General features: G+C 41.6%; 2 protein-coding genes across 6 annotated transcripts in view; both read right to left on the reverse strand.

Annotated features, from left to right (window-relative positions):
• SUPT16H (SPT16 homolog, facilitates chromatin remodeling subunit) overlaps nt 1-11521 on the reverse strand; it is a 34792-nt gene extending 23271 nt beyond the window's left edge. Inside the window, exon 1 of the mRNA XM_032272155.1 lies at nt 10474-11521. Coding sequence (XP_032128046.1) covers nt 10474-10539 — 66 coding nt within the window. The 5' untranslated portion in view covers nt 10540-11521. The remainder of the gene's footprint in view (nt 1-10473) is intronic.
• A 274-nt stretch (nt 11522-11795) lies between these two features.
• Nucleotides 11796-13240, reverse strand: part of CHD8 (chromodomain helicase DNA binding protein 8) — a 34713-nt gene continuing 33268 nt past the window's right edge. For 2 of the 5 annotated variants that reach the window (XM_032272153.1, XM_032272149.1), the window contains one exon: nt 11796-12772. In XM_032272153.1, coding sequence (XP_032128044.1) covers nt 12209-12772 — 564 coding nt within the window. In that variant the 3' untranslated portion in view covers nt 11796-12208. The remainder of the gene's footprint in view (nt 12773-13240) is intronic. The other 3 variants (XM_032272154.1, XM_032272150.1, XM_032272152.1) reach the window with 3 other exon arrangements.

A 13240-nucleotide genomic window follows, 5' to 3' on the forward strand; every position in this document is an offset into this window, starting at 1 on the left:
TTTTTAGTAGAGACGGGGTTTCACCATGTTGACCAGGATGGTCTCGATCTCTTGACCTCGTGATCCACCCGCCTCGGCCTCCCAAAGTGCTGGGATTACAGGCTTGAGCCACCGCGTCTGGCCTGAGACAGTATTTCACTCTTGTTGCCCAGGCTGGAGTACAATGGCACGATCCCGGCTCAGTGCAACCTCCGCCTCCTGGGTTGAAACAATTCTACTGCCTCAGCCTCCCGAGTAGCTGGGATTACAGGCACCTGCCACCACACCTGGCTAATTTTTTGTATTTTTATTAAAGACAGGGTTTCACCATGTTGGCCAAGCTGGTCTCAAATTCCTGACGTCAAGTGATCCACCGGCTTTGGTCACCCAAAGTGCTGGAATTACGGCCGTAAGCCACTCTGCCCAACCCAAAGTAATTTTTTATATTCCAAAATCATCTTGCACTTTCAAATATAAGCCACCTTCATCTCAGAATCTTTCAAGGAGTCATAATTTCTACATACACCTTCTTTTTTGGTTCAGCCACAGCAATCTTAATAGAGAGACACAACCCTAGGGGTAAAACAAACACTCCAACAACATGAAATCACAGATGCCTGGCCAGTAGGCTACATAACTGAGGTTTCATGAAAGCACTGGAAGCCATGGTAGTTTCTGTCCTTGATAGGTTTTGTCAGCTTCAACACCAATGTCCTACCCTGGCAATGTCCTACCCTGGCAATGGAGCAATGGGAGTTTTTTTTTTTTTAAAAAAAAAAAAAAAGCTTTCCTGAGACAGAATTGACATAAAATTTGAAAGTATACAATGTAATGAGTTTTAGCAGAATTATGCAACCAGCACAATTTTGGAACATTTTAATCTCTCCAAAAACAAACTCTGTGTCCTTGAGCACAATCATTCCCCAACTCCCCCTACCTCCATCCCAGCCCTAGACATACCACTAATCTCTCTATGGCTTTGTCTATTTGGGACAATTAATATACATGGGAACAAATAAAATGTGGCCTTTTCATATGTGGCTTTTTTTTGCTTGTTTTCAAGGTTCATCTGTGTTGTGGTATGTATCAATACTTCAGTCCTTTTTACTATTGAATATTTCATTGTGTAGATATACCACATTTTATCTATCCATTCATCAGCTGGAGGACATGTGGGTGATTTTCACTTTCTGGCTATTGCAAAAACTGTTGCCATGAACATTTGAATATGTTTTGTGTGGACATTTCTCTTGGGGCCCTAGGAGACAAACTGCTGGGTCATATGGTAACTTTTTGAGGAATCATCAGACTGTTTCTCACTGTGACTGCACTAGTCACTATTTCATATTTCTAAGAATCTGTCATGGCTCCAATTTTTCCACATGTTACATGTTAACCAACAGTTTTTATGTCTTTTTGATGATAGTCATCTAATGAGTGTAAATTAGTATCTCACTGTGTTTTTTTTTCTTTTGAGACAGAGTCTTGCTCTATCGCCAAGGCTGGAGTGCAGTGGTGTCACCCTAGGTGACTGATGAGCAGTCTCAGTGGGAAGATACTGATAAAGTGTATAGTCATTACTTGGTATCCACAAGGGATTTGGTTCCAGGACCCCCATGGACACCAAAATCCATGGATGCTCAAGTGCCCTATATAAAATGGTATAGTATTTGCATATAACCTACATACACCCTCCTTTATTCTTTATTTCATTATTATATTTTGAGACGAAGTCTCACTGTGTCACCCAGGCTGGAGTGCAGTGGCACAATCTCAGCTCACTGCAACCTCTGCCTCCTGGGTTCAAGCAATTCTCCTGCCTCAGCCTCCCAAGTAGCTGAGATTACAGGCATGCACCACCATGCTTGGCTAATTTTTTTGTAATTTTAGTAGTGACGGGGTTTCACCATGTTGGCCAGACTGGTCTTGAGCTCCTGACCTCAAGTGGTCTGCCCATCTCGGCTTCCCCAAGTGCTAGGATTACAGGCATGAGCCACCATACCAGACCCTCCTGTATTCTTTAATTTATCTCTAGATTACTTTACAATAGCTAATACAACACAAATGTTACATAAATAGTTGTTACACTACAGTTTTTATTTGCATTTTTTATTGTATTGTTATGTTTTAGTGGTTTTTCCCCTAAATATTTTCGGCTGTTATTAGTTGAATCTGTGGATGAGAAACCCCTGATATAGACCCTCATTCCTGATACAGAGTCAACTGTACCTCAAAGAGCACCAATGGATTAAAAACTCAGGAGGCATTAAGTATCAGGAAGGGAATGGGTACATGTATGCATGTGAGTGTGTTCAAGGCTAAAAACATAAGGTCTGGTCAGCAAGATCAAGAGATTGATTCCTAGTTGTCATAAACCCTGGCACAATCCCTAATCCGGCCACAAAATAATTAAACCTTTAAAAACCCTCTTTGGAGAAATGGGATCAGAAAGGCTCCAGACTTAGATACCAGGCCCAGCATATGGCAAGTGCTAAGTACTGGGGAATTAAGTGAACTTGCATAGTGAATTATAATAACTGATAACAAACGCCCTAAAGACAAGAATTAGGTCCTATTCATGCAGAGCATCTAGTTTCTTACTACCTTATTCTTAGTATGGATGGTAGCCAAGCCTCAGTGTGATTTCTGAAAAGTCTCCAACATGTAAGAGAAAAAGCAAACCCAAAGGAAAAAAACAGTGCATAAGGCCGGGTGCGGTGGCTCAAGCCTGTAATCCCAGCACTTTGGGAGGCCGAGGCGGGTGGATCACGAGGTCAAGAGATCGAGACCATCCTGGTCAACACGGTGAAACCCCGCCTCTACTAAAAATACAAAAAATTAGCTGGGCATGGTGGCGCGTGCCTGTAATCCCAGCTACTCAGGAGGCTGAGGCAGGAGAATTGCCTGAACCCAGGAGGCGGAGGTTGCGGTGAGCCGAGATCGCGCCATTGCACTCCAGCCTGGGTAACATGAGCGAAACTCCGTCTCAAAAAAAAAAAAAAAAAAAAAAAAAAAAAAAAAAAAAAAAAAAAAAACAGTGCATAAGACGGGGAAAAAAAAACCCAAACAAACAAAACCTTAAATTAAAACATCCACATAAGAGAAGTATATTTATGATTCAACAGTAGAGAATAAGAACTCATAGAAATAAAAAATACTAGCTGAAGAAAAAAAAATTTCAATAGAAGATGAGAAAATAAAGTTAAGAAACAGTCCCTGAATCAGAAGACAAAGAGATGAGAAATAAAATTAAACAATGAACAGATTTAACCCATGTCTTTTGTTTCTGAAATTCCTTTTTGGTAAGATCTAAACCTAAACAAAAGACATCACTAACGAAATGGAGGGACCAAAATGATCAAAGAATACACCTACACCACCCCAGGACTGAAGAACGTGAGCTTGAGACCAAAATTTCCCCAAAAAGAGGCTTATCAAAGCACACTGCTGTGCAATTTCAAAACAGACAGCATGATTCCAAATTTCAGAGAGAACAGACTTTATATGTATACTGGAAACAGAATCCTATCAGCCTTCTCAAAAGTAATATTAAAAGCTTTGAAGCCAAACAATGGCTTCAAAATTCTGAGCAGAAAATGATTTTCAACACAGAATTTCATACCTACCACATTAACAAAGCAATAGGGTTGACTGTGGTCAACTATATTCTTAACCAAAAGTGAGAGCAGACATGCAAGGGCTCAAGACATTTTTATATATATATATATATATATATATATATATATATATATATATAGGCATGAGGTTGCGATGGAAGTAGTAGTAAGCTTTTTATTTATTCTTTTTTGAAACACAGTCTCACTCTGTTGCCCAGGCTGGAGTGCAATGGGACGATTTCAGCTCACTATGACCTCTGCCTCCTGGGTTCAAGCAATTCTCATGCCTCAGCCTCCTAAGTAGCTGGGATTACAGGAGCATACCACCATGCCTGGTTAATTTCTGTATTTTTAGTAGAGATGGGGGTTTCACCATGTTGGCCAGGCTGGTCTTGAACTCCTGGCCTCAAGTGATATGCCCACTTCGGCCTCCCAAAGTGCTGACATTACAGGCATGAACCACTGCACTGGGCCCATCTTTTCTTGGGAAGTTCTTAGAGAAAATGTACTAAAGAAAAAACAAAGCACAGGCTCTTGGATATAGGGAACCCAATACTGGAAAGTCCCAAGGTTCAACAGGTTTAAAAAGCAACCTGTACAGATGAAGCAGGATAATGTGGGGGGTAGAAGTGGGGAGTGAAATTGCTTAAAAACAAATAGAATAAAATTCTATGAGTGTGAAAAATTTAGAATAAAAGATTGATAACATTATGAAAAACCTGTTGGAATAAAATTAAGTCTAGGGAGATTTTCTTTAAAGGAAAAAAAATTGAGGAAATCATTAATGCCAGGAAAAATAAAAAACTGTAGGAAAAAAAGGAGTTAATCATACTTTATCACTTCACCCATCAGTGAAAATATGTATATGAACATAAAGAATGCAAATAGTAACTACTGATTTTACTAAAAACTATGGGGAAAAGTTATTAAGAAGGAGGGATATGTGATAAAGCAAGTGTAACAAAATGTTAAGTGTGTGATCTAGGTGGTGGATATATAGGGTTTACTTAAAACTCAACTTTTCTGTGTTTAAAATTCTTCATATCAATGTGTCAAGAGAAAAATGTTAAGGTATCAGGAGGTAGGGAAGTTGAAATGAGTGTGATGATACAAAAAAGTTAAATTCAGCCGGGCGCAGTGGCTCAAGCCTGTAATCCCAGCACTTTGGGAGGCCGAGGCAGGTGGATCACGAGGTCAAGAGATCGAGACCATCCTGGTCAACATGGTGAAACCCCGTCTCTACTAAAACTATAAAAAATTAGCTGGGCATGGTGGCACGTGCCTGTAATCCCAGCTACTCAGGAGGCTGAGGCAGGAGAATTGCCTGAACCCAGGAGGCGGAGGTTGCGGTGAGCCGAGATCGCGCCATTGCACTCCAGCCTGGGTAACAAGAGCGAAACTCCGTCTCAAAAAAAAAAAAAAAAAAAAAAAAAAAAGAAAAAAAAAAAAGTTAAATTCAGATCTACCATAACAGTTAATAACGGTTAAATTCACAAATCAAGAAAGCAGTATACATAGATATTATTTAGAAATATGAAAGAAACAAAAAAACTCAAAAGTGGTTGCCTCTGAGGTGATTTTATTTTAAGGCTTTTATTAGAACTATGATTTTGTTTAAAAAAACTATGTATATCTACTACTGATTAAAAATAATTTTAAAAGTGAGAGTTAAATAAAATATAATACAGGTGGTAAGGAATCTGCAAAAATTGTGAAGGTGGTATCTGGATGATAAAAATTGGAGAAATATCGCAGTAGAACAACTATCTTCTTTTGAACCAAAAGGATACTGTCTTAAAAAAAAGAAAATGTTTTTGCAGTCTGGTTATAGCTAAATACCCATATAATCAGTTACCACTGTTCACTGAGTGAGTACTATACACCAGGCACTATAGTTGGTAACAGGGATAAAAAGTAAAAATAAAAAGTAGAGCTCTAGGGCTGGGTGTGGTGGCTCATGCCTGTAACCCCAGCACTTTGGGAGGCTGAGGTGGGTGTACTACTTGAAGCCAGGAGTTAGAGACCAGTCTGGCCAATATGGTGAAACCCTGTCTCTACTAAAAATACAAAATTAGCAGGCATGGTGGCACACACCTGTAATCTCAGCTACTCAGGAGGCTAAGACACGAGAATTGCTTGAACCTGGGAGGCAGAGGTTGAAGTGAGCTGAGGATGCATCACTGCATTCCAGCCTGGGTGACAGAGCAAGATACACTGTCTCAAAAAGAAAAAGAAAAAAAATAGAGAACTAGAGTATAAATGCCGAGTAAGCAACATTTACAAATAAAAATCTCAATCTACCTGAGCATTTATTTCCATCTAACCCTTTCTGCTTAGCATTATTAAAAGGTTTCTTGGCCAGGCGCAGTGACTCACACCTGTAATCTTACCATTTTGGGATGCTGAGGTGGGCAGACTGCTTAAACCCATGAGTTTGAGACCAGTCTGAGACAATATGATGGAACCCTGTCTCCACAAAAAATACAAACAAGAACTGGTCAGGTGTTGTGGCATGCACCTGTGGTCCTAGTTATTTGGGAGTCTGGGGAGGTTGAGGCTGCAAGTGAGATGTGATTGTGCCACTGCAATCCAGCCTCAGCAGAGAGTGAAATTCTCTCTCCAAAAAAAAGAAGTTTCTCTATCCTACTCCAGAGCTGTTAAGGGCTGAGTGCAAGTGGAGGTAATCCACCATCTGAATGAAATAACAGGAAATGCCTATACAGCTGGCTTTCCATATCTTTGGATTCAACTGAGTATTGAAAGTTAAAATGGCCAAACATTTTTCCATGTCATTATCCCCTAAAAAATAAGTATATTATTTACAGAGCACTTACACTGTCTTAGGTATTATAAGTAATCTAGAGATCAAAAATAATGAGAGGATATACATAGGCTATGCAAATCTGATGCCACTTTTTATCAATAACTTGAGCATTCTTTGATTTAGGTATCTAGGTATGTCTTGGAACCAATTATCGACAGATACTGATGGAAGACTGAATTAATATTTTTTTTTTTAGAAATGAGATTTCTTTCACTATGTTGCCCAGGCTAGTCTTGAACTCCTGATGCAATCCTTCCACCTCAGCCTCTGAAGTAGTTGGGATTTTACAGGCATAAGCTACTACATATTTTTAAAAGTCTTTCCTGAGCCACAGAAGACAGCTGCTGAATCGTTAGAGAACAACCCAGAACAAGAAACAAAGCCACCATAAAAATCTGCAAAGAGCCAGAAAGCTACACTCAAGAGAAGCACCGACACTTTAATTCATTAGTTTCTTCAAAGGCATAGTTTCTTTTGGGGTCAGTCTTCCACATCCCAATCCGGACAGTTGGTTTAGAGTCACATGAATATGAGTATATGAATGTGAGTATTCCTTCTGAAAACAAATGCTTTTTGACATTTTATGGAATTCTTTGAGATAAAAGGGAGATGAATGAAGTCAAGGTCCACTCACAGCAGGATGTCCCAACAGGTAGGTCTCAAATGATTAAGAGATATGCCTGGATATTGTACCCCTCAGCCCTCAAAGCAGCTGCAAACCTGGGATGATAGATAACCTCTTTTGTTTCTCCCAATGAGCAGCACTAATCATACTACTTGGTTAAAAATAATCATAATCATGAAAAGGCTGGCAATTCCTGAATAAGGATCTAGTAAGCACAAGAGGACAAAGAAACATGCAGCCCACTTCCACGATCCATCATTACCGCCTGGGATATTCTGATAAGTTGCAGAAATCCTTTCTGCTCTTAGCAGCTCTAACTTAAAAACTAAGAGGCAAGACTGGATCTAGACTTAAACCTCCAAGAGTCATAAAACAGTAGTACATTCTAGTCACTATTAAAGGTCTGCTGATTTTTGACTGACTCCATTTTCCTATCTCTAAAATGACATGATTTACTCAGATATAAGGCTTAATATTTTAGAAATTTCTATTCAGTTAAAAGTGCATAACTGCAATTGTTTTTAGGACGTAAGTTATGAAAATTATAATTAAGAAATAATTTTATTTACAGTAGCCTCAAAATATGTACCCAACTGAAAATTAACTTGCAAAGAGGTAAGGTTAGCTCCTACTCTTATTTTATTTTCCTACTCTTATTTTAAACAAAGGAAAGAAAAAGGTTAGTAGCTTATCCGTTCTCTACAACCTTGTGTACTTGTATTTGGAGTGCTGGAACTACCAAGTACAACCACTACAGCTTTTAAGGGCTTATAATCAAGAGTATCCGAAATTAAAAAGTGAGTGTGGAGCCCAAATCATTCTTTAGTTAATTTTAGTCATAATAGGGATTTTTTTTTAAAAGATGGAAGCTGATACAAGGCCTGGGATTTTTTTTTTTTTTTTTTAGAGACAAGGTCTCATCCAGGCTGGAGTGCAATGGCGCAGTCACAGCTCACTGCAGCCTCAAACTTGGGTTCAAGGGATCCTTCTGCCTCAGCATCCCGAGCAACTGGGACTACAGGCGTAGACCACCATGCCTGGCTAATTTGTTTATTTGCTTTTTCTTTTTTTATAGAGATGGGGGGGGTCTCATCATTTTACCCATGCTGGTCTTGAACTCCTGGCCTCAAGTGCTGGGATTATTACAGGCATGAGCCACTGTACCCAGCCAGGCTTGGAATTTTTACCATTAACTTCAAGTTATTCTATTTCAATCCCAGTTTTCTTATTAAAAAAGGAAAAGGCAAAAAAGAGAAAAAAGTTATAAAACACACCTATATATCCCACTATGTTTCTGCTATATCCAGGAGGATAAGAAACCAGATTTATCCGAGAAAACTACTATCCCTGATTAAGTACATCAGAATGAAAGCACTGTAGGGTGAAGACTGCATACACAAAGAACTTTACAGGTGGGTTCTGGACATATTAACACAAAAGCAGAAAGTCTTATTCATAATAGCCACAGATTTTGTTAACTGGTACATTTTTACACAGATTTGGTTCATAACTTTATTTACACCATCAGTGTCTTATCAGTATCTAACATTTTCCCAAGATGATGTCACTAAGGTATTAAGAGGGCCAAAATAAATTTTAATGATTTTTGAGAAACAAACAAAAAAATGGTGGGTGGGGAATAACTTGCATGGATTTAAAGACTATCGTTTTATATTAGGTTTGGCAATATATCTTTAGGCCACAGTTAATCGTCATGTGGAATTTAGAGACACACATTAGCTTTCACGAATGGTATAGAGAGAATGAAATTATTTGATGAATCTGAATCACTGGGACTAGAAACAATTTTATATCAAAGCTGTATAGTTTCAGAGTTTATGGGTAGAAAAGAGGGTTTCAGATTTTTAGTACTTACTGATCATTAGAAAGTATCAAGGTTTTAAATGTTCTTCTAACATAGACCATGTTTGAATAATAATACGACAGTAAGACAAGCTGTAAAAAATCATTTGGTGGAAATTAATTAAAAAGTTTAAAAACTAGGTCGGGTGTGGCGGTTCATGCCTGCAATCCCGCATTTTGGGAGACCCAGGAGGCGGATCACGAGGTCAGGAGATCGAGACCATCCCGGTCAACATGGTGAAACCCCGTCTCTACTAAAAATACAAAATTTAGCTGGGCGTGGTGGCGCACGCCTGTAGTCCCAGCTACTCCGGAGGCTGAGGCAGAAGAATTGCTTGAACCTGGGAGGCGGAGTTTGCAGTGAGCCGAGATCACGCCATTGCACTCCAGCCTGGGCAACAAGGGCGAAACTCCCTCTCAAAAAAAAAAATTAAAAATTAAAACGTTCAGCATTCATCTAGCATTGAGTTCTTATTTTTGCTTTTCATAAAATGTAACTGAGAATCCTTTTTATTTTCAATTATCTAATGTATTTAGCCTAAAAAGATGAAACATGCACAGGCACCTTTAATATGAATGGCAAGCAAATAACAAATTTCAATGGCTTGGTTTTACTAGAGGATCAGTTTCAACCATAACTTACAAAGCTGAAATGAAAACTGATCATTTTTCTCAAAATGTTTTTCAGGTTTAATAAAAAAAAATCTTTATTAGTTGTATCTTCCCTTGATGACAGGATTCAGAGGCAAGACTTAAGTTAGTCAACTCAGACTGCATCACAGACTGCAACCCAATGTTTGCTCAAGTTAATATCATAAAAATGTTTAAACTGTGGGCGTTTTTAAAGCAGCAAAACTGCCTAATCTTTAAAAAACTGAGAAGTGCCACAGCTCTTTTTCTGAACACGTGCCCCGGATACGCAACCAAGGAACTAATAAGGTTTTAGGCATCGTTTTGTTTTGGTATTACTTTTGTCTGCAGGCTTTCAGCATTAGGTCTCTCTTTCTAACCCACACCAGGGCCTAAAACAGGAGGCGGTTGCGCGTGAGCAGTATTTCTTTTTTTAACTCCAGCAAAAGCCCCGCAAACGATAAAGGCTAAGAGTCCGATTGGCATCCTCCTTGCCCTTCCATCTCTCCTTTACGAAGACGGTTATAATTCTGGCGGGACCAGGGGTGGAATATTGTGGTTCCGGAGGGACACAGCGAGTGCGTGGGTGCGTGAGAACACCGCAGGAGGGGGCAGCAAGACTTGACCACAGAGTAGGAGGGAAGGATGTTGCCTCTTCTAGGGCGGGAAGACTGCGAGAGGTGCTGTGTTATGCATGATCAAGGCTGGCACGCGGGGTGGACGGTGATGGCCGCAGAACAGGGTGAATGCGGGGGATTCCCTGTTACGGGGCAGCGTTCGTGACCACCTCCCGTGAACGATTCGGGAGCAACGAAAAGGGGGAGACACTGAACCCAAGAATTCCCGACCGAAAAAGAAAAAAGGGCGCCGAGAAACAGGGTTATTATGGGATGGCTGAGGGGGCTCCCTAGGAAAAATTACGGGATCTTCCTCACCCGCCAATTGCTGTACAGCCTCTTCACTCGCCGATAATAAGCGTCTTTGTCCAGAGTCACAGCCATAGCCCCGGACGCCGCTTCTCCTCGGGTTCCGAGAATCACGCGAGGTCCCGGCTCCGCCACCCGCTCTCGGCCCAGGAATCCCGCACTCTCCCAGTGACCCGGAAGTATCGACCTCAAAGATGCCCTTTCCGCTTCCGGGTCCCGACAGCGTTAGGGATTTTTTTTTTTTTTTTTTTTTTAATCCTCTCTTGGATGGGTAGGGGGCGGAGACAAAGAAAAACGGGGGAAAATCAACAAAATGTGCAATGCAAAGAGTCGATTTTCGCGGGGTTTTGTCGACTTCCCCACTGTGGCACGCGAAGCGACATCGTCACGTGACGGTCTGCCTCCGCCCTTAACTCTCAACCCAACCGCGGTTTCCAGGACCTCAGAGTTTTTGCCGAGGCGGCAGCCACTAGGCGAAGCGAAGAAGGCGGTGCCTGCGCAGCCCCACTAGAGCTGCTGCGGGCGGGCGTAATAGCTCCACCCCATCAGCAAAGGAAGGGGAGCGGAAAGAGCGGGATCTAGCGTGGGATAAAAGTGGAAATACTACAGTGTAACTGGGCATGCGCCCCTCCTGGAAACGATGGGGATGCGAAAGCCTTTAACTGCTCCAGGACCGGAGGAATCTTGGTGCCAGGATGCTGGGTCAAGCGGTCCACCGGGACAGAGATCTCATACCAGGGAAATGAAGCCAAGCCCCGCGATAAACTACGACCCAAGCTATGGGAAGGAACCTACCTTTCGAAAGGAAAATTATATGCCCAGGCTTTATCTGAGCAGTGGGATGGTAGGAGAAGTCAGAGGAAACAAATGACTTGAGGAGCTTCACAAACCTTTAGTTCCTTCCCACAACCCCAGTCCCTTGAGCACACGTCATGGCAGCATCCTTCCAGTCAGCCAGTTACTCTGCTGCAGTTCATGAAAAGTAACACTATTCTATGCCTTCCCCCAAAGAACCGTTACTTCAGTAAATTAGAAACAAAATGTACATGGTTCCTGATGAAATCCTTGCTTCCTGTTTCTTCTAAAAACTTGGGAGTTTGAATCCGGAAGTTTGTCCACCTTTTACCTTAAATAATTCCCTTTCCTTTAGCCAGCTGGACAGTCTACATTTACATATATACCCTTTAGGGAAGTACAAATGACTTAATCTGCCCTATCCAAGGTAATATAGTACGAATAGTACTGAACTTCAGGAAAGTGGTGCTGCAATTACCCACCTCCCAAAATCAGTACTCGCATTGGGTTTGAGCAAATATAGAACAAAGGAAGAGTGGAAAAGGATTAACTTAAATTTATTAATGCCAAGGGGAAGGAAGGTAACAGTTCCTGACCCTCCAGCTGTATCCACAGTTCGGCCAGGAACAGGCTCTGCCAGAGGCTAGGGCCAGCGCTACATAGTCTGTGGTTAATGGAGGTGACTAGGGAGGGGTGAGCGCACCAGCTGCTCTGGTCTCCTTTCCTTCCCCAGAAATGAGGAAGTGGTCATGTATTATTTTAGGAGTTCCCCTGCCCACCCAATCCTCTCATAAGTGGGAGCAATCAGGTACATTTTTTTTTCCTTTTCACCTCCTGGAGTCCTGGACTTCCCCACATCTCCCCTGCCCCTCCCACGTTTCCATAGTCCAAGGGCCAGAGTAAATGAAAATACAGCAGCGGCCCAAGCAGTGGGGTCCATGCTGGGGCTTCAGTCATCAGCATCTTCACTGGAGTCTGAGTTGGCTGGCATCATAGGATCATCAATGAGTGAGAAGTCCCTTTCTGAGCTATCATAGCCCTGAGATAAATCATCATCATCTTCTTCATCCTCATCGTCATCCTCCTCAGGTTGCAGTGATGGCAACCGCAAGGTAGTACCAGAGGCGGTAGTCGCTGGTGAAGAGGGGTAGCCAGGGGCTCTCAGGCCTGGATGGTGATGGTGGTGATGGTGAGGGTGGGGGTGGTGGTGGTGGTGATGAAGCATGGTGCTGGAGTCTACATGAGGGGATGATGCTGCACCACCCATCACAAATGGCATAAAAGGCAAAGATGCAGAAGTGGCACTGCTGTGACCCAAAGATGACACAGACTGTAGGCCACTACTGCTGTGTTGGAACGTGTTGTGCAGAGATAGAGACCCAGTGCTTCCACCCTGCATGAGGGCCATCATCTTAGAAAGGTCTGGTCGCATTCTACGGGCCCGCTTCTTGCTGCTCTCTGGTGCAATAGGCCCAGGCAAAACCCGGTTGAACACCGTCTCAGTGTGATGACCCTGGGAGGAGGGAATAGAAGATAATAAAAAGAAAGAAAGAGGAAAAAGGAAAAGAAACCAAAGCCAACAGAGTCCTAGCTTACAATGCTTTTTTTACTGAATGCACCTTAGAACAGGCAAAACAAGTATAGCCATCCTAGGCTTGATTGGTGGTAATGGGAAGGAGGAAATGCTGGGTTTAGCTGGTTGAAACATTCTGATATTGAAGTTAAGATTAATGATTTGGTACTGAAACTCATATGAGCTAGTTTTTGCTTGAGTATATTGTTATCTTTACTTCAGTCAATCATTTTACAAATGCTTACCTTTGTTATGAAGGGGTCTGGGTAAGACAATGAATGAATTAGTAAATGCACATTAAAAAATTCACTTAAGTGTCTACTGATGTCAGGTTGTTCACTTGTTCTTATTATGTGAAGTGCAGCACAACTATATTGACATTTATAATAATATCCTCTATTATCACAT

Source organism: Sapajus apella, unplaced genomic scaffold (genome assembly GCF_009761245.1).
Source record: "Sapajus apella isolate SASKATOON/1434 unplaced genomic scaffold, GSC_monkey_1.0 scaffold311, whole genome shotgun sequence".
Lineage (NCBI taxonomy): Eukaryota > Metazoa > Chordata > Mammalia > Primates > Cebidae > Sapajus > Sapajus apella.